Genomic DNA, 20687 nt, shown 5'->3' on the forward strand with positions numbered 1-20687 from the left:
TGCAACAAAATAGGAGACACAAAATGCAGTGAGAACAGTGAATAACACTCAAAACCCCTGATCTCACAACACTGCCGTACTACATACTTTATAGTGACACTACACATCCTGGAAATCAAGAATATAATACAGAGAATTAGATTTGTGTATAAACTCACAAAAATGGGATGCACATTTTCAGGGTTAAATGCATTATATGATGCTGTTAATGGAGGAAGTGGTGATGTTTGGATCAATGATATCAGGTTTAAGATTATCAGACAGCTTGGTGAAGGTGGTTTTGCATTTGTCTTCTTGGTCAAAGAACATCTTCCTGATTCTTCTTCTACTTCTCTTTCTTCCAAGCTCAAAGATCCTTCCTTTCTTTCAGGTTTCTTTCATTTTTATATCATCACATTTTTTTTTTGATGTGTTTTGGGATTGAAGTTGTTGAGGATTCTTTGAGTTTTAGATGTTGATCATATGATTTTGTGGGTACTTGTTTGCTTTTGAGATCATATGAATTTAAATCGAATCGCATTCGTTTGAACAACGTATACAATCAAATGGAACGGAGAGAGTAGCATTTATTTTTCTGGTTGTTGAGGATTTTTTTGAGCCTGGGATTGGGTGAGTCTTGGTATTTTGGGAGACTCAAGATTCTTTTGCTAATCATTTGATTCTTTGGGTAGTTTTCTGATTGGAATCATTTTTTGTGTGTTGTAAGTTTCTCTTAAGACCGTTGTAAGCGTAAAAGGGATCAAATTGTTAATTAATGCTCATTAGTAACTGGGTATATTAGTTGCTTTAAATCCATTTCACGCTTACAACGGTCTTGATCAAGATTTTGGCTCCATCTGGGGTTTTAGATTGAGAGGATTTTGAAGGTCTCAGTGGGTGTTTATAGTGGTAGTATGCTGAATTTGTTACAGGGGTGTCGTTTTATTGATTGATTTGTTGGTTTTTAGTTTTTGTTTGTTTAGCCGAGGGATTCGATTATGGGAGGGTGGAGGTGTGGGTTGCTTCATGAGGAATCTTTCAATCTGTAACTGGTTAGAGGTGAGGCTGCATACATTTTTCCGAACATTCCATCGTCAGACTAATAATGACTTCTCTGTAGTTGATACTGTACTTGATAGTTGTGGTAGCGGTTGTGATGCGACTGTTATGTACGGAGTACTTTATTTTGGGTTCTTACAATTTTACGTGATTGTGAAAATGGGTTTGCGTTATTATAGATGATGGGACATATGCGATGAAGAAAGTATTGATTCAAAACAATGAGCAACTGGAATTGGTTAGGGAGGAGATTCGTGTTTCTTCCTTGTTCACTCATCCTAATCTACTACCCCTGCTTGATCATGCGATTATCAAAGTCAAGGTAAATACTGGAGTACTGAAGGACTTAGATAAGTATTGTTAAAATTTTGATGAGTAACTTAGAGATCATCCTGTTGCTTAAAAGACCGCAATTTATTTTCCAAATACATTTTGGGTTTTATGTATGAACAAGGCTACTGCCGACCTGCCGTGATCTACTGTCCTAGTTTACTGTCTCAAAATTTCATCATCAGAATACTGTGGTGTTCTTTTCTTTTAGCTTTATGTATCTATACTCCATATTTTTCCCATCTATTTTTTGATTTTTGATTGACGATTTCTAATTTCATTACCTAGACTACACCAGAACAATCTTGGCTCCACGAGGCATATCTCCTATTTCCAGTTCATTTGGATGGAACTTTACAGGACAATGCAATAGTTATGAAGGCTAAAAAGGAGTTCTTCTCGGTTTTGGACGTGTTGCAAATTTTCCGACAGGTGAACTTGAGTGGCATCTGTTTATCAGATGACAAGCATCTTGTACCAATTGACCTTTAGGGAACCCGTATCATGCATGAAGTTTAGGCTGAATTATGTTGCGGTTCAGCTTTGTGCAGGACTGAAGCATATGCACAGTTTTGATCCTCCATATGCACATAATGATGTTAAACCAGGGAATGTTCTGATATCGCACAGAAAAGGGCAAGCACCTGTTGCTATTCTCATGGATTTTGGAAGTGCTCGTCCTGCACGTAGGCAAATTCGATCACGCACAGAAGCTTTGCAGCTTCAGGTGCTGGTGGTTTTTCTCTCTTCCGTTTCAATTATTCATTTGCTATTCCCAAATATCTAGATTCACTTTCTGCATTTGATATTTGCAGGAATGGGCATCTGAACATTGTTCAGCCCCATATCGAGCTCCTGAGTTGTGGGACTGTCCCAGTCAGTGTGACCTTGATGAAAGAACTGATATTTGGTCGTTAGGATGCACTTTGTATGCAATCATGTAAGTATCTTTCTATGACACCCCCTCCCTATTGTTTGCAAGTACCTTAGTGAATATATTTCTCAAGTAAATTGCTGCACATAGGTACGGTGTCTCCCCCTTTGAGTACGCACTGGGAGAAGCAGGTGGAAGCCTACAACTGGCTGTCGTAAATGCGCAGGTAAAATGGCCAGCGGGACCCAAGCCACCATACCCTGATACACTTCACCAGTTTGTGACGTGGATGCTTCAACCCCAGCCTACTGTCCGACCTCGAATTGATGACATTGTTATTCATGTCGACAAGTTGATATCCAAGTACTCGAAAAATTAGATGATTTTTTTTGTTGGCATTAGATATTGACAAAGTCTTCAGACAAAGGCATTCGTTCCATTTGTACTGCATCCGTGCTTTTATATGGTTTACAGAGATTGTTTATATGTAACTTTGCTTGAAAACCATACCTGACCCCATTTGTATTCCAATTTGAACTAATCATCGGTTAATTCTTCATGATGTTTAGTAAGTTTAAAACACAGATTAAAACACAACTTTGTCTGTACTAGAAGCTTCTTCTAGTAACAATAGAAGCAGTTTACTGTCAATGTGTAACCTCTCTAAATATCTGCTATTCCGTCCTCAATAGTAAATTAATCGACTCCTAAAGAGTATTCGAGTTCGCAAACATCCAGATCGGATCAAGTCATTTCAAATCAAGTTAGTTTTAGGCGAGCTATCGAGTTATTTACGATAATGATCAATATGCAGCAATAAACATTCAAGTCAGGTCGGATAGGTCCGGATTGAGGGTCAATTTCAAGTCCTCTATTTAAGTGCATATCAGAATATCAGATACAGATTTGATCAGTTTTACATACGCCTTCCTCCCACAAAAAAATGTTTACGAACGACAAACGACAAGCAGAAAGAACCGGAAAACACGGAACACCACGGCAACAACATCTCCAAACCCTAGTAACCCAATTTCAAGACCCGAACCTCTCAATCCAAACCAAAGAAAAACTCCTATCCAACCTCGCTAACTTCGCATACGATCCATACAACTACTCATACCTCCGCGACCTCAACGTCCTCGAACTCTTCATCGACTGCTTATCCGAACCTAACCAGCGGCTCGTTGAATTCGCCGCCGGTGGTATATGCAACGCCGCCGCCGATCCTGTCAATGCGCGGATTATTGTGTCTTGCGGCGGCGTTGCGGCGTTAGTTAAGTGTTTGTTTAGTGATGTGGAGAATATATTGAAGTATGCGATTGGTGGATTGTTTTATTTGTTTGAGTGTGGTGGTGCTGGTGTGGTTGAGGAGGTTACGGAGGAGGCTGTTGAGGTGGTTAGTAGGTTTGCTGAGGGTGGTCAGGGTTGTGTTGCGCTGAGGAATCTTGCCAGGGTTTTACTTGATAAACATTTGCGGAAACGTAGCGTCAGCTAATTGGTTAGGTGTACGATGACCTAGTATACAATCGTCGTCAAATTTAATTTTCAGATTGTGAAGATATTATAATCAATTAGCCTTCTCTAGCTTAGCTTGTATTCTATGGAGTATTTTGATATGTGTGAGATTGTTAGTTTGTTAATTGATTTTCTAATGTTGTCATTTTGATTGACGGTAATATACTAATATACGATAACATGGTACACCATTTGTGCCTAGTAATTTCTGGTTGTAAGGACTTACAGTTTTACAAGTTACAGCTAGAGCCTAGAGGTAGACCTGTAGAAGGATTCAGAACTTGGAGGATCAAGTACTAGAGACGATTGCACAGTAACACTATTAGCAGTAGCAAGGTATTGGCGTTGTATATTAGAAATTCTAGTCTCTGTTGGCAATTTATGACACACCAAAGTAATTCATAAATAAAGAAGATAAACGCCAGATTTTTTTGTCATCCAAAGAAAGCAATGTGTACTGTTAGTCAATGCAGTTTTCATTGAGCATTTGAGCAACGCACTCTACATTTGTTAATTTGTTTAGACAATACCCCAACCTAAACCCGTTCGACAAGTTTTAGGATTCAGTTTGTAAAAGCTCGGCCCGAGAGGCTTGGCTTGAAAGCGCCTTTAAACTCGTTATTTCTTAAATTTTCTAATCTTTATCAATAATATTTTATTTACTTGAATTATGTTAATTAATGATAAATTAATTAAAATATTACTTTAGAAAATAAAATAAACTAAGCAATGTTATTTTAAAGCTAATAAACAAAAATAAAATCTTGTTTGATTTGAAATTTTAACTAAAAATTACAAGGCTCGTAAAATATCATACGAGCCTATCCTCATCATTAATTTCAAGACATTGGATTCGACTTTGGACTTAATTTGTAAATTACACGTTGATCTCTACAAAAGTGAATGAGATTATGAGATGTTTGATTTGGAAAGGATAAACTACTATTAAAGTGAATTAATAACACACATACGATTAAGATCAAGGAAATTTAAGAGATAAATCGAAATCTACTTGAGTCTAGGGTTCCTAGGGTTCCGTCTTAGATTCTTCGATTTCCTCCTCTCGATCGAGGCTTATCTTGCGATTTCTATCGTGAGATTGGTTTCATTCTCGGTTTCTGCTTGTCTCTCTTTGTTTTGTTTATGTTTTATTGTGCAGGTGTCAATGGAAAGTGGATCAACGAGTCACCACCGGGACGGGAAAGAGCCTCAAGGTTTGGAGGAAGGGGTTTTCGAATGGGATGAAGATGTCGGGGAGAAGGAGAAGGGTGAGAAATTTCTACTGGTGGGTAAACTCTGGGCATCAAGATCGATTAATGTTAAAGCTGCAATTGAAACCATGATCAGATTATGGAATCCATCGAAGCCAATGATGGGCAACGTGGTTGATGCGAAGGAGAAGACGTTCATCTTTAGCTTTGGGTCAGAACGGGATAAGGCTAGGGTTTTAGAAGGCCAACCATGGCACTTCGAGAAATTCCTTTGGTGCTTCGATGAACCGTCACAGTCAGGTAAAATCACGGAGGTCCCTCTTTACCTTTTCCCCATATGGGCACGTATTTATGATCTTCCAATCTCGGGGAGAACCAGCCTAGCGAATGCGGAACGGCTGGGGAACTGCTTGGGAACTTTCATGAATTTTGAGCATGGCCCTAATGTAGAGCTGGATAGGGCAATCCGTGTTCGAGTTCTTTATGATATCCGAAATCCGTTAAAAGCCAATTTGCCAATCCGTATGAAGTCTGGCTGTGTGATGAATTATAATGTTAAATATGAGAGACTCCCGACGTATTGCTATGGATGTGGATTGATCAGTCACGGGGAGAAGGACTGTGATGATGGACCATACGAGGAAGACGATCTGAAATTTGGGGATTGGCTTCGGGCGTCGCCATGGAAAGTCGTGAAAACGGTGAAGGAGGGTACGGGGATGGCTGCGAGAAATTTGCGTGCAAAATTTGATGAAGTGAGTGCCAAAGAGAATGAAGAGACGATATCAAAGATGATTGACAAACTGAAATCTATTGCTATTGACCTCAGGAAGAAGAAAAGTATAGTGGAGCAGGGAGAGATGTGTCGAACTCCTAGCAGTTTTGTTACTGAGACTGGTGTACAGGAAACAGGGGGTGGGGTAAGAGTGCAAGGCGATAGTTCGGAGGAGATGGGTGATGGGAGTGGGCAGGTGCAATCCATGATGGCGCCCACGGTTGAAAATACTTTGCCCTTTGATGTTGAGATGCGGGAGCAGGTTAGTGGCTATGTGGAGGAGAGGGTGACGAATTTGGCTGTGAAGGGAAAACAAGGAGCTCAAAAAGGGGGAGGGGTTCGAAGTTATAAGAAGTTGGCGAGGAATATTGGGCAGGGCAATGAAAGTGGTGGGGGGGCGTGTTTGAGGAAGGAACAGGATAGCAACAAGAGGAGCCGTGAGGAGCAGGAGGTCGATGAGAATTTGAAGCGTGCCAAACCTTTTATAGACGGGGGCGTCTTAATACCTGAGGCGGAGGTTGACGGTGGTCAACCCCGCCAGGCCCAATGAATATCCTAAGTATCAACTGTCGGGGCTTGGGCAACCCCGACACAGTTACTGCACTCCGTGCGCTGGTACGGAGAGAGGCCCCGGCCATTTTGTTTTTATGCGAGACGAAACTTAGTGGTCGTGAAATGAGGAGGGTGAAGGAGAGGCTGGATGGGTATTTTGGTATAGAGGTGGATAGTGTGGGGAGATCAGGGGGTCTTGCTATGCTTTGGAGAAAGGAGGTTGATTGTGTTTTTGGGTCTGCGTCGGTACATCACATGGACTTTACTATCCGGGAAGAGGGTCGGGAATGGCGTCTTACTGGCTTCTATGGTTGGCCATCGGTGGCTGACCGACATCTCTCCTGGGAACTTCTTCGGTTGCTGAAGAGCCAATCACAGCTTCCCTGGGTCTGTATTGGTGATTTTAATGAAATTTTATTCTCTACTGAGATGAAGGGAGGCAGCCGCCCTCAAAGGCAGATGAATAATTTCCGTGCGGCAATGGAGGACTGTGGGTTACGTGATGCCCCGTGGGAGGGGTATAACTTTTCGTACGATAATGGTCAGGTTGGCGAGGCAAATAGACAGAGTATGATCGATAGAGCTTTAATTTCGCCGTCATGGCTAGACTTGTACCCTTATGCGAAGCTTCTTTACCTCAATAGGGAATGGTCGGACCATGCTCCTATTAACCTTGTTCTAAACTTTCGGGAGAGGGAAGAGGTGAAGCGCTCAAAATTCAAATTCGAGCAAATTTGGGTAGGAGAGGAGGGATGCACTGAGGCGATTGAGAGGGGTGTTGAGAGGGGCCGAGGTAGTCTACCTGGGCTGCTGGAGGCGTGTGCACAAGAGCTGGGGGCATGGAAGAGGATTAACATCTCGAAGATTGGCAGGAGTATTGGGAAAAAGCTTAAGCAGCTTGGCTCCTTAAATGAGATGGAGAGGACTGTGGAGAATGTGAACAGGAGACGGAAAATTGTGGCTGAATTGGCAAGCTTGCGAAAACAGGAGGAACAATTTTGGCGTCAACGATCTAGAGCGCTTTGGCTTAAGGATGGGGACAAAAATACAAAATTCTTTCACACTCGAGCTGGAGAAAGGAAGCGGAAAAATTTCATAGCTAAGCTTGTTGACGATGACGGGGTGACACGCGTGGGAAATGAAGGCGTGGCAAATGTGGCGAATGACTATTTCCAGCAGCTGTTTACGTCGTCGAATCCTATTGTTGATCATAATATTTTGCAGGGTCTTCATAATCGGGTTACTGATGTGATGAATGCCGAACTTCGGCGTGAATATAGCGAAGACGAGGTCTTAGAAGCCTTAAACCAAATGCATCCTTTGAAGGCCCCGGGACCTGACGGAATGAATGGGCTTTTTATCGGACCCTCTTTGGGAGCAAGGTGGGAGGCGAAGTGATGAGTACTGTTCTTGCTATCTTAAGAGGTGAGCTCTCTCCTAGGAATTTAAACAAGACAAATATTGTTTTAATTCCAAAGAAAAAAGCGCCGGATAAGATTCGTGACTTTCGACCAATTAGCCTGTGCAATGTGGCGTATAAACTTGTCTCTAAAGTGCTGGCCAACCGTCTGAAGCTGTTCCTAAATGAGATCGTCTCGGAAAATCAGAGTGCTTTTACTCCTGGGAGGGCTATTGCGGATAATGTTATGATTGCTTTCGAGGTTTTTCACTATATGAAGTGTTCGCATAGTACTGAGGGTTTTATGGCTATTAAGCTCGACATGGCTAAAGCGTACGACAGGGTGGAGTGGCATTTTCTGAGGAGTATACTTGAGACTATGGGGTTCGATAGGGCGTGGGTTAATAGGGTGATGGCCTGTGTCTCGACTGTATCTTTCTCTGTGCTTATTAATGGTACACCGTCTGATGAATTTACACCCTCTAGAGGACTCAGACAAGGTGACCCGCTATCACCTTATTTATTTATCCTTTGTGCTGAGGCCTTATCGAGCATGATGCGAAGGGCTGTGGAGCGGGGTAGTCTTCATGGCGTAAAGATCTCGAATGGAGCACCGATCATATCGCACTTGCTGTTTGCCGATGATAGCATTTTCTTTACGAGAGCCAATGATGCGGAAGCAGATGTAGTGTTGGATATTCTTCGGCAATATGAGTATGCCTCGGGTCAATTAGTGAGTGTCGATAAAACAACTGTCTCGTTTAGTAAGGGTATCCCACGGGTGAAGAGGAGTAATTTGGCGAGGCGTTTGGGCTATGTTGAAGTTGAGGAACAAGAGCGCTACTTGGGGTTACCCACGGTTATAGGGCGGTCGAAGAAGGTTCTGACGGATATTCTGAGAGATAAGCTAAGCAAAAGACTGAGTGGCTGGCGCGGGAAGATATTGTCTAGGGCTGGTAAGGAGGTTCTTATAAAGGCTGTGGCCAATTCACTCCCTACCTATGTGATGAGTATTTTTAAAATTCCCGTCAACTTTGCGACAGTGAGATCTTTGATATCCCGATTTTGGTGGGGACATGAAGAAGGGAAGCAGGGTATTAGTTGGGTGGCGTGGAAGAAGTTATGCAAGTCGAAGAGTCGAGGAGGTATGGGCTTTCGCGATTTTAAATTGTTTAATGTTGCTCTTATTGGTAAACAAGTTTGGCGCTTGATGACTGAGAATAATGGGTTATGGGCACGCCTCATGCGTGCTAAGTATTACCCCCATGGAGATGTGATGTCGGCAACCTTGGGCACTTATCCGAGTTATACCTGGAGGGGCATTATAGAGGCGAGAGATATGTTGCGAAGTGGCTGGAGGAAAAGAATTGGAAATGGTTTGTCTACTCGGGTTTGGCAGGATGCGTGGTTGGTTGGGACGCAAACAGGGAGGGTCCTTTCTCCTAGAGTGGATGGGTTAGACGGTATGGTAGTTGCGGAACTTATGCATCCTAGTGGTAGCGGGTGGAATACGGAGCTTGTCTCGTCTTTGTTCCTTCCGTTTGAATGTGAACGCATTCGCGACATCCGGGTTAGTGCGCTGAAGCCGGAGGACACGTGGTATTGGGTGGCAGAGAAAGATGGCGTATTTACTGTGAGAACCGCCTACTGGAGACTAGCCGGGGAGAAAGAAGCTTTGGAGTTTGGGGGAGTGTCGAATGGGAATATGGAGAAATGGCTCTGGAACAGGCTCTGGAAAGTCCCGGTGTGGCCCCGAGTGAAGCTCTTCTTTTGGCAGCTTTGCAATGAGGCATTGGCAACAAGAGCGAACATAGCAAACCGGGTTCGAGGTGAGTGTTCTTTCTGCTCTTTTTGTAATTCTTTTCTAGAGTCTAGCGTCCATTTATTTCGTGATTGTCCTATCGCTAAACGGGTGTGGGAGGGCCTTGACCTTTCGATGGAGGAGGAAGAGGGGTGCGGGGACTTGCGTAGCTGGGTTGAGGAAAGGTGGAGGGTGTATGGCAGCCGGGAGCATATGTTCTTTATGGTGGGATGCTGGGCATTGTGGGAACACCGAAATAGTGTCATTTTTGATACAAAGGAGGTGAATCCGCAGGGGGTGATAAGGAGGACGTGGGATGTGGTGGAGGAGATCGAAGGTGGGGGTTATGGTAGGCTGGACCAGCGAGGTGTGGGAGGACGTGAGAAGCAGGCTGTGAGGAAGGGTTGGACTCGGCCACCTGAGGATTTTGTCAAGGTAAATGTTGATGCGGGTACTAAGGAAGGTGAGGGGATTAGCGTGGGGGTGATTTGCAGGAACGAGAGGGGTGAGGTTATGTGGGGGGTGTCCGAGGTTATGGAGCAAAATTGGGAGCCTCAATTTGCGGAAGGCGTAGTGATCTTTGGAAGGTATGAAGGAAGCGAAGAGGCGCGGGCATCATAAGATTATGGTAGAAAGTGACTGCTTGGGGCTGATTGAATCGTTGAAGAAGAAGAAGTCCGGAAGAAATATGTTTGCTTTAATTTTAGATGAAATTTTATTGTTATGCAACTCTTTTAATTCAGTTGTATGGTCGTATACTAGTCGTACAAACAATGGTGCGGCGCATGCTTTAGCTCATTTATTTCCTAGGGTAGTTGGTAGATTGCTTTGGTCGGGTGTTTTACCACCGACTGTGGACGATTTTGTTACCGTTGATTCGTTATTAGTAATGCAGTAAAGCCTTCGGGCTTTCCCTTTCAAAAAAAAAAAAAAAATAACACACATACGATTAAGTGGAGGCTGATACTAGTGGAAAGGACGACTACGTGGCAAACGTTAATCCTTGATCTTCACTTTCTCTTCATCCTTTTCCTAAGTTGACTGACAACGGGGTGAGAGACGAGAGTAGGAAGAAACACCAAAAATGGCGAGACTACTGTACACCACAACGCCACACCTCTATACACTCCACCGCCGTACCTTCCACCTCCTCTCCACCGTTACCACCACCGCCGCCGCTTCCGTCACTCTATTTCATCCTTTCTTCAATTCTCCACCGTCTCCGCCTCTAACTTTCTCTCTCTATTCCCCAATTTCTCGTCGCCGCCGCTTCTCCGCATCTGCTTTCGATACTGCCGACGACACTACAAAACTTACCGACGCTTCCGACGGCAGCGTCGCTGTTTCCAATACGAAGGTCGAAGAAGAGTATCCTTCCGGCGAGTTCGTGTTCGAGGAATACTCTATTTGGAAGAAATTCGTTGTTAAATTGCGGATGTTGATTGCTTTTCCTTGGCAACGTGTTAAGAAAGGCAGTGTTTTGAGCATGAAATTGCGCGGACAGGTTTACTAATCTTTTCGCTAGTACATGATTTTAGATTTTTATCAACATATAACGTTAATCTATTGCATTTAGCAACTATAGTTGGATTCAATTTTGAAAAAGCTAACCTATTGAAGTAGAGTGATTATTTTGGTTGTAGCTAGGTTTTGTATGTGGAGATTCAGTTTTGAGAGTTAGATAATTCGAGTTAGAATGATGCTTGGATCACTTCTCCGTCTCGAAGAAGTTCATCGTTAATTGCCAGATGTTGATTGCTTTTTCTTAGCAGCTTATTAAGAAAGGCAGTGTTTTCAACAGGAAATTGTGCCGCCTTTCTAGTATTTTCTCTAATTCACGATTAAATAGGAATTTCGACATTTTGATACAGCATATAGCAACCTGAATAAGATATTATTGCGAAAATGCTAATCACTTGAACGTGAGTGATTGTTTTGGCTATAGCTAGGTTTTGTATGTGGACATTCAGTTTAGAGAGTTACTTATCTGCCTCGAAAAAGTCCATAGTTAAATTTTGAATGTTGTTTGGTTTTCCTTGGCAAAGAGTTAAGAAAGGCAGTGTTTTGAGCATGAAATTGGGTGGCCAGGTTTTTTTAGCTTTCACGCTTTCTAATCTTTTCACAAATTCATGATTAAGAAATAGGATTGACATTTTGGTGTAGCGTATGCCCTTATATCATCTACTCGCTCCATCCCGGTCATTTGTTGTCCTATTCCATTTTGGGGTGTGTCAGTCAATTGTTGTCCTTTCTATTTTAGTATTGCATTTGATGAGCAATTTGATCCGTCACACTCAATTTGGTCCACTTGTCATCTTATAATTGGCCCCCTCCTCTTTCCTTGGTTTTTGTGCCAAAACCAAAGGACAACAATTGACCGGAACAGAGGGAGTATATAATTAGTTACTATTAGGAAAAATAGTGATCAATCAAACTAGAGTGATTATGTTGAGTGATTGTTTTGGTTATAGCGAGGTTTTGTATGTGGACATTCAGTTTCGAGAGGTAAGAAAGGCAGTGTATTAAACATGAAATGAAATTGTGTGGTCAGGTTTCAGTTTTTCGCTAATTCATGATATTAATCAACATTTAATGTAAATCTCCTTTTATGTCAATTACGATACAGGAATTGCGATGTTTTGTTGCAGCATATTGCAACTGTAGTTAGTTGCTATTGCTAATCAATAAAAATAGAGTAACTATGTTGAGTGCTTGTTTTGGTTATTGTTTTTAAGTTTTGTATGTGGACATTCGGTTTAGAGAGTTAGATACTTAAAGAGTAATTACGTTGATTTAGTTTGCTACAGCACGTAGCAACTGTAATTAGATACTACTATTGCGAAAGGACTAATCAATCAAACTAGAGTAATAGTGTTGAGTTATTGTATTGGTTATAGCTAGATATTGTATGTCGACATTCAGTTTAGAGAGCTAGATACTAGAGTAATTACGTTGAATGTTCTGCTACAGCATATAGCAACTATATTAGATACTATTGCAAAAGTACCAATCAATGAAAATGGAGTAAACACGTTGAGTCATGAGTGAATTGTTTTGCTTATAGCTAGGTTCTGTGTGCGGAAATTCAGTCTAGAGAGTTAGATAATTAGATAGGCCGAGTTAGCATTCTTGGATCACTTATTTGTATCTACTTTGGTTGTCCTTTCGCCATCAATTAATGACATGGAATCTTTTAGTGATCCAAATTTTGTTCTGAAGTCTAGATAAGTGATCAGTTGAAAAGCCGGTTCGGACAAGGGTTATCACTGCCACAGATATGTGAGAATTTGATAAAGGCGGCTTATGATCCTAGGATCTCAGGGGTTTATCTTCACATAGATACTTTGAGTTGTGGATGGGGCAAAATTGAGGAACTTCGGAGGCATATTTTGGCTTTCCGTAAATCAGGTTAGCTTTCTATTTCCTCTTTTGTTTGTTGCTCGTTTAGTCTTGTGCAAATTTTGGTGCTGTGGTGATGTATTGTGGATACAAGTACATTGTGACAGTTATTGCAATTGATGCTTATGATCTGTGGTGATTGTTTCAGGTAAATTTATTGTTGGTTATGTTCCAACATGTGGAGAGAAGGAGTATTACCTGGCTTGTGCGTGTGAAGAGTTGTATGCACCTCCTGGTGCTTATTTTCAGCTGTATGGTTTCGCTGTTCAAGGATCATTTCTTGGAGGTATATTGATTCTTCCATAACGTTCTACCGAGTTCTTTATTTTATTATATATTGTTGTCATCATTCATAATTTCTCGTAAAACTAACTCGTAGATGAAATCTGTCTTCAGGTGTGTTTGAGAAAGTTGGGATTGAGCCACAGGTTGAGAGGATTGGAAAGTATAAAAGCGCTGGGGATCAACTTACTCGTAAATCTATCTCTGAAGAAAACCGAGAGATGTTGACTAGACTGCTGGACAACATCTATGGAAATTGGCTTGAGAATATATCGGCCGTTAAAGGTGCTTTGATGTTGCATGCTTGCACATGATTACAAAGCATCTCTTACGTGATCTGACGTGGACAAAACATGCTTTACAGTTTTGTCTACTGCAACTTCTCTACAGGCAAAAGCAAAGATGATGTTGAGAAGTTCGTCAGTGAAGGAGTGTACCAAATTCAGAGGCTTAAGGAGGAGGGATGGATAACTAATATCAATTATGATGACGAGGTTTGTAAAGATCGCTTATTTTCATTTGCAGTACTCAACCATCTTGAAAAACACATGTTGGCAGAGGATACTTTGGTTTTGTAGATTACTGCCATTCTGATGGTTTATCATCATTCACCTTTCTCTATTTGTACAAACTACAAACTATGGTATAATGGTATGTAACATTACTTAACGTCATTCTGGCAGGTAATTTCAATGCTAAAGGAGAGACTTGGAGTCCAGATTGAAAAGAAACTTCCTACAGTTGATTACAAGTTACTGACTAACTGATTCATATTTCTTTTCTAACTGTCTGACTTTACACAGTTTCACGCTTGCATGAGGATATTACAACTTAAAAGTTATCTATGGAGAACATGATAAAACTTCAACTAGCTAGAGAGTCTAACTTCACAAAATGTCTTCTACGAGAAAAGGATATCCAAATGCGCTCATATATGTTAATTTTAGTATTTCTTAAACACAGTTTTGCTTGTTCATTGTTTTCAGAGATCAAGAGTAATAGTTGCATAATTAAGTACCTTATGAAATACTATATTTGGGTTTTATCTGAAATAGAGTAAGAGTATTGAAAAAAACTGAGTATTAAAATACACTTGCCACCATCATGTTTTTGCGCCGTTAATTTTGGTAAAGACATATTGAATATTGATGCGTCTGTGTGGGTGTACCATGGGTTGCATACTAATATAAAGCTGATGTTAATCTGCTCGAGCCTTGAGGGATATGAGGTGTTATTCATGTTGCTCACAGTTATTGGTTTGCGCTGAGTATCAGAAAGGGTTGTAGGCCAAAAAAAATTTTGCTTTTTTTTTTTTATCTTATTTTATATTGGTTGTCTTAACCGTTTCCCATTTCTAGAAGACACCGTGACTTGCTAGTCTGTGGTTTTGAAATGTGGGAAAACAAAGCAAATTGTTTTACTAAACTTTGTGCACTTCTCATATGGTAAAGTTGCAACCTGACCATGCAAATTGTGATAAAAGTTTCAGTATGGGTCATCCAGAAACCTCTCTTGTGCTTTAAACACGTGAACAAGCTGTGTAGATCTAACCCCTTTGCATTTCCATAAGCGGGATCATTTAAAAAATTAAACTAATATTAATTAATGTCATTATTAGTTCGATCTTATAAAAAAGTCAATTTCGAGGCAAGAGAAAATGAGATCTGAGGCGGGGTAAGCCAACTTTCACTATTTCTAGGAATTGTTTCTTAGTTTAGACATCTATATGTGTAGGCGATACTCTGCGGTAAAGAAATGGACCCTTGGTTTATCTGGCGGCAAAGATCGTATAGCTGTCATCAGAGCTTCTGGAAGCATTAGTCGTGTTCGTGGTCCTTTAAGTACATCGTCGTCAGGAATAGTTGCAGAGCAGTTAATTGAGAAAATTCGAAGTGTTAGAGGTTCGTCTTTATTAATAGTTCTTTCTTTGCACATTTCAGGAGTGTATATAGTTTGTGCTAATCGCTTTATTTCTGAGTTGGACATCTTCTGGAGAAGGGTTACTGTGGTAGAATGATAGAGATCAGGCATTTTATTCTAAATGCATTTATATCCATTTTCATTGTTGGGAGTTTGATAAACCGGGGAGGGGTGGGTGGGTAGGTGTTACATATTCAGTTAGTTTGTTAACTGTATTGCCACATTTTTTCTTAAATGGGGACATTCTTGGCTATATCACTTTAACTAGTTGATTCTAATGGAACTTCTTTTTTCCAGAATCAAAGCGATACAAAGCTGCAATCATCCGAATTGACAGCCCCGGAGGTGATGCTCTTGCTTCAGACTTGTAAGTATTTTTGCACTCATACTTAAATATCAAACCACATATAGCCAAGAATGTGATCAGATCATAGAATTTAGTTTGTTCTTGGTGTTGGTTCCATGCACTGATTTGTCGTTGCTTACATATATTACAATACACCATAGATTCAGTCAAATCATATTGTATCATCTTGTACAAATTCGGTGGATGCATGCGTAGTTTGCATAGCAGAATATATTTCCACTGTGCTAGGTGCTATAGTACTGTTATTACTTGCGTTTGTGATTAAACCATTTCAAGTAGTGTGCATTGAAAATAGCACTGAATGTAGTGATGACCTTATAGTTTGCATTTCCCTGTTTAGTTCATCTGCTTTTCTCGCACTTGACTAGAGTTTTATAGCCATGACTCTTCTAGGCGAACTAGTTTACGCTGGCAGTCTAACAAATGCATCTTGGACGTGTAGAGAAGTACATTTTTTTTTTTTGCTACAAAGTGGATTATGGCAAAAGAATAAGTTAAAAGTTTCTTATTTATATACTTCCCTCGTACTAAGCTTTGTACATACATATTTAGGATGTGGAGGGAAATCCGACTTCTTGCAGCCAAAATCCCTGTTATTGCATCAATGTCTGATGTTGCAGCTAGCGGAGGATACTACATGGCAATGGCAGCAGGTGCTATAGTAGCAGAGAATCTTACATTAACTGGTTCAATTGGAGTTGTCACAGGTTCAGATCTTGATCTTTGGTATCTTTGATTTTCATTGTACTCCCATGTGCAACAACTAACAAACTGCCAGTTATCAAAGTCAATCAATTGCATTTATTAGGCATTTCTTCTCTGTTAATTGAAATGCCTGTAGTTAAATCTCATTTCTGTTTGTAGGGAAGTTTAGTTTGGGTAAGCTGTATGAAAAGATTGGTTTCAATAAGGAAATCATATCTAGAGGGAAGTACGCTGAACTCACTGCAGCTGACCAGCGCCCATTCAGGTGAATGTTTCTTTCATGAGTGTTTGGGCTAGGGGTCTCTATCTCTAATAGATTTTTGGAGACATAGTCAACTCAGAACTTCAGAAGTATGTAGTGGTAGGTTATAAAGTAACAGATTTGTCGCGTGTTCGAAGCACCGAATGGCTACATGGCCTACGTCTGTAAGCTAGCTTGCTTGTATTCATTGCTTCCTTCACATGCCACCATTATTCAGTGACGTGGACTTGTATACATTCTACATTGCACATAGTATTTCCTGTACTTCACCGGACGGAGAGTGGTGGGGGAGAGGTAGGATAATGTTCTTTCTCACTATAAACTTGTTTGACTTGGCTTACATATGGATATTAATTAACTTAGGTTGTGATACAGAAATCAAAACTACACGCATTAGACGATTTGCAAATTTATTTTCGGTCTCCCTGTCTCCCTCATTCTTCTCTTTCATTCGTCTACTTAGCAGTTATCATCATTGCTCGTTTTACTTTCTATGGTTTGCCTAATGTTCCCTTCTTATGGTTGCTAATAATTTCTTCCCTTGTCATTGATAGATACATTTGCATACACTTTAAATACATACAAATCACGGTTGCAAAATTTAGGTATTGTGATGAGAATATAGGAAACTGGATACTCATCACAATTCACAAGTGATGATGTCCACTTGACTTTTGACGTAAACAAAAGTTCACTTTGACTATGATCTTTGACTGAGCTTTAAAAGGTGAAAAATGTTGTGTTTTTAATTAGGTTTACAATTTAATATCGCACCTCTTTCAAATGTATGAAATTATCGTCAAAGCAACCATTGTCGTCGGTGTGCATACCAGGATACTTACGGGTGTGGACATGTGTTTAAGAGAGAATCTTAAGGTCTATTTTCAGGCTGTTTCTTTTTCTGTTTATCTATTTAGTTCCATATTAATAAACTCCTACTGTTATAGACCCGATGAAGCAGAGCTTTTTGCCAAATCTGCACAACATGCTTATACTCAATTTCGAGATAAAGCAGCTTCCTCAAGATCAATGCCAGTAATTGCTCCTCTATCATTTTTACCTTCTATTACCTGAAGAATCAGAGTGCTTCGATACTCAGTAGTTAATTCATTAAATATTTATATGCATGTAGGTAGATAAGATGGAGGAGTATGCACAAGGAAGAGTCTGGACTGGTACCGATGCAGCTTCTCGGGGACTTGTGGATGCCATTGGTGGAATGGACCGTGCTGTTGCCATAGCCAAGCAAAAGGCTAATATACCCCAAGAAAAACAAGTATGTTCCAAGTTTTCTTGGCTCGTTTTACATGCAGCTTCTTGGGTTTTAAATATCCATGTTACTCCCGACTCTTCTAATTCCCTCGCGTACCCATGTGTATGACACTTGAACACCTCATTTTGAACCAAAATATGCATATTTTTCATAAAAATAGCCGAGTCCGACACTTGGACACGTACCCGTGTTGGATACTTCTAAAAGAGTCGGAGTAACATGGGTTTTAATTGATGCTAATAGGCATGTACGGATTATTAATTAGTTGGAGTGGGTCGGCATGATGTTGCCGCATGCCATTCGTCAATTGTCATATTATTCATCGAGCCATTCATGAATTTCATCATCTATAGTGGATGTGATAGAGTAGTAGTATTAATCCTTGGATTTATTATATTACTTTTTAATCATGAAACAGTCGGCATGGCCTGATTTCAGTCAGCAGTTCGTCCCACTAAAAAGGAGTCCAATGTTGCCTTTAATTGCTGTCACTTTTAACCATAAAAAAACTTTGATAATTAGGCAATGTTGTGGTGAGGTAACAGATATTTAATGTCATGGCATCAGTTTTACTCGACTTTTTCGGGGATGGATTTGTTCAAAGAAATAGTTTTATGGCTAATATCATTATCCCGGACATTAGGTGGTACTACTCAGATTCATATTTCATATTTCTATCCCAACAATGGATAATTTCATTATTGTGTTGGTGTTTCTGTTTGTAATTAGCACTGATATATTTTGCATATGGTTTGTTGTCGAATGGGGTCTTTTTATAAAAATCCTTAGGATTTGAATGTAAGGCTAAATCAGTTTACCTCACCCATTCGTTCACATATTTCTTTGGATATCCTATTTCTTTTTAGGCTCTGTTTGTACCAAACAAACTGAAAAGCTAGCTGAAACCTGAAAATGTAGCTGAAAACTGAAAAGCGAACTGAAACCTAAAAAGGTAAACTGATAAGGTAGCTGAAAATTAGGAACTGATAAGGTAGCTGATTATATAAAAAAGTATTTGGCAAACTAACTGAAAAGGTAACTGATTTTGATGAAATGACGTAAAAGGATATAATAATTATTTAATAGTATAAATTTAAGGGGTAAAACCGAAAAGCAAATCAAATCAGGTACCTGAAATCTCAAATGCTACTCTAGGTAGCATTTCATTTCAGGTAGCTTATTTGGTTAAATAAGCTACTTGCCAAACGGTTACAAAAAAAAAGGTACCTGAAATTTTGGTCAAATAAGCTACTTTGCCCAAATCAGGTACCTGAAATGTCTTTCCAAACGGAGTCTTAGTCATTAATTTTCATACATTTCCTAGTTAGGTTAAATTGTGTTAGAAAGCCTGTTTTGCTCTCATCTGTTTTATGAGCTGTACGCATGTGACCTCACCATTCTTGTATTTCATCTCCCCATCATGAATACGCCTATCCTGCTTGAACATGCTTGCATAAAAATCCAATCGAAAAAACATATGTAAACAAATGGATGAGACTAAAGGAGTGTTACATGGCATGCTTTATGTTCATACACTTGATAATGGCTTTGCTTGAAACAATGCAGGTGACTCTTGTTGAACTTGCAAAACCGTCCCCAACATTGCCTGAGATCCTAAGTGGCATCGGGAGTACTCTAGTAGGGGTCGATACAACTCTAAAAAATCTACTCCAGGACATGGCGTTATCGGATGGTGTCCAGGCGAGGATGGATGGGATAATATTTGAGAAAATGGAGGAAGCTTCTTATGGAAATCCTCTGATTAGTATACTCAAGGATTATCTGGGTTCTCTATGAAGTCAATTAAGTGGCCATTTTGTATAATCTTGCTACTCAACATTCTTGCCGGTTCACCGACTCTGATAGCTAACGCCACATTCTGGACTTCTCATCAGGCGATTCACAGTAAATTTGTTTCAGATAAGATTCTTCCATGAAACCGAGCTCAAGGTTACTCTGTGAGAGCAAGTCTTGTCTTTTATCCGTTATTTTATTCTGATCATACACGACTATACGGAATGCTACATTAATTTCAAAGAACATGGTTATTTGAATGATGTATATGGATTACGGATTAACAAGGATGTGAAATCAAGCCAAATTATCTAATGATCATATAGGCAGCTTGAGAAAACACATTAAGCGTGGTGGTTTCTTTTTTTTTTTTTCTCTCTGCATTGTATGTCGGCAGATTTATTGTTTTCATTTCCAACAAGTTCACAATGCGAGCTGTAAACTTTTTTCTTGTGGAGAAAGGAGATTTTCTATGCAAACCGTCAAAATTAGGAACAGGAACATCAGAGTGGCAGTATTGTGGTATTATTGTATGCTAGTGATGGTTCAGGCTATTTGTGGAAATCACTGAAACAATACAAGTCCCATAGAAAATCAAATCTCACTTTTTTTACTATATTTGATTATTAGGAACTACCACACGTATTTATCATTTATTTCTTAATTTTTCCGACTTCATTAGTTTATCTATCATCAACGATCTCCATATGATTCACATCACTAGATCTCAAATTAATTTAATATCCAGGTGATCATGACATTGTTCTTTCAGATGCACTCATAGAGCCTTGACAGTTGACACGGCAGCCGGTAGCCACAACACCTCTGATTATAAGTAGAAAACCGTACCCATATTACCTCCAAAAGTACAACTCTCGCGGTCAAATAAACATTGTCCTCCTTCCGAATATCTCTTCGTAAAACTCATTCATCCCTACTTCTTGACCTTGCACTCCAACTTTTGTCCTTAACCCCGTACATCCTCCTCCTTTGTCAAGTCTGCCATCCACTACCGACCCTTCACCTCATTCAACCTCTATCAAATTTTTCTTTTGGCAAGTTTCTGTTTCCTAGATATACTGCCAGATATTTATCAGGTTTAATATGGACTTGTTATGGTTTACTCCTAGCGCAACCATTCACTTGCCGTATTACCAATATGAAATCGGAACAAAAATTGGAGGCACAGT

At 40.2% G+C, this 20687-nt stretch overlaps 4 protein-coding genes across 4 annotated transcripts; all 4 read left to right on the plus strand.

Moving 5' to 3' along the window:
* The first annotated feature begins 36 nt into the window (after positions 1-36).
* Positions 37-2815, plus strand: LOC141653288 (uncharacterized). The gene is made up of 6 exons (XM_074461010.1): positions 37-370; positions 1218-1360; positions 1657-1800; positions 1910-2095; positions 2184-2308; positions 2393-2815. The coding sequence occupies exons 1-6, from the start codon at positions 163-165 to the stop codon at positions 2619-2621; spliced, it is 1035 nt and encodes a 344-aa protein (XP_074317111.1). The 5' UTR covers positions 37-162; the 3' UTR covers positions 2622-2815.
* A 328-nt stretch (positions 2816-3143) lies between these two features.
* Positions 3144-3962, plus strand: LOC141652154 (uncharacterized). The gene has a single exon (XM_074459775.1). The coding sequence runs from the start codon at positions 3186-3188 to the stop codon at positions 3735-3737; it is 552 nt and encodes a 183-aa protein (XP_074315876.1). The 5' UTR covers positions 3144-3185; the 3' UTR covers positions 3738-3962.
* Positions 3963-6418: 2456 nt separating this feature from the next.
* On the plus strand, positions 6419-7693 carry LOC141651251 (uncharacterized). The gene has a single exon (XM_074458970.1). It carries the CDS (start codon positions 6419-6421, stop codon positions 7691-7693), a length of 1275 nt encoding a protein of 424 aa, XP_074315071.1.
* A 2795-nt stretch (positions 7694-10488) lies between these two features.
* LOC141653289 (serine protease SPPA, chloroplastic) lies at positions 10489-19839 on the plus strand. The gene is made up of 13 exons (XM_074461011.1): positions 10489-10999; positions 12720-12903; positions 13043-13180; positions 13291-13461; positions 13567-13670; positions 13860-13927; positions 14911-15077; positions 15394-15463; positions 16016-16170; positions 16328-16433; positions 17378-17465; positions 17563-17706; positions 19270-19839. Exons 1-13 carry the CDS (start codon positions 10580-10582, stop codon positions 19498-19500), a joined length of 2046 nt encoding a protein of 681 aa, XP_074317112.1. The 5' UTR covers positions 10489-10579; the 3' UTR covers positions 19501-19839.
* Positions 19840-20687: the final 848 nt, after the last annotated feature.

The sequence above is a fragment of the Silene latifolia genome, chromosome 4, assembly GCF_048544455.1.
Source record: "Silene latifolia isolate original U9 population chromosome 4, ASM4854445v1, whole genome shotgun sequence".
NCBI classification, from domain to species: Eukaryota; Viridiplantae; Streptophyta; class Magnoliopsida; order Caryophyllales; family Caryophyllaceae; genus Silene; species Silene latifolia.

What these genes read in the sequence shown, in the direction of transcription:
- LOC141653288 (XM_074461010.1), top strand. Translation starts at nt 163, where the DNA reads ATGGGATGCACATTTTCAGGGTTAAATGCATTATATGATGCTGTTAAT. An exon ending in AGATCCTTCCTTTCTTTCAG is followed by an intron (nt 371 to 1,217) that starts GTTTCTTTCATT and finishes GCGTTATTATAG; the next exon opens with ATGATGGGACATATGCGATG. An exon ending in TGTTGCAAATTTTCCGACAG is followed by an intron (nt 1,801 to 1,909) that starts GTGAACTTGAGT and finishes GTTGCGGTTCAG; the next exon opens with CTTTGTGCAGGACTGAAGCA.
- LOC141652154 (XM_074459775.1), top strand. Translation starts at nt 3,186, where the DNA reads ATGTTTACGAACGACAAACGACAAGCAGAAAGAACCGGAAAACACGGA.
- LOC141651251 (XM_074458970.1), top strand. Translation starts at nt 6,419, where the DNA reads ATGAGGAGGGTGAAGGAGAGGCTGGATGGGTATTTTGGTATAGAGGTG.
- LOC141653289 (XM_074461011.1), top strand. Translation starts at nt 10,580, where the DNA reads ATGGCGAGACTACTGTACACCACAACGCCACACCTCTATACACTCCAC. An exon ending in ATATCAATTATGATGACGAG is followed by an intron (nt 13,671 to 13,859) that starts GTTTGTAAAGAT and finishes TCATTCTGGCAG; the next exon opens with GTAATTTCAATGCTAAAGGA. An exon ending in TTCAATTGGAGTTGTCACAG is followed by an intron (nt 16,171 to 16,327) that starts GTTCAGATCTTG and finishes TTCTGTTTGTAG; the next exon opens with GGAAGTTTAGTTTGGGTAAG.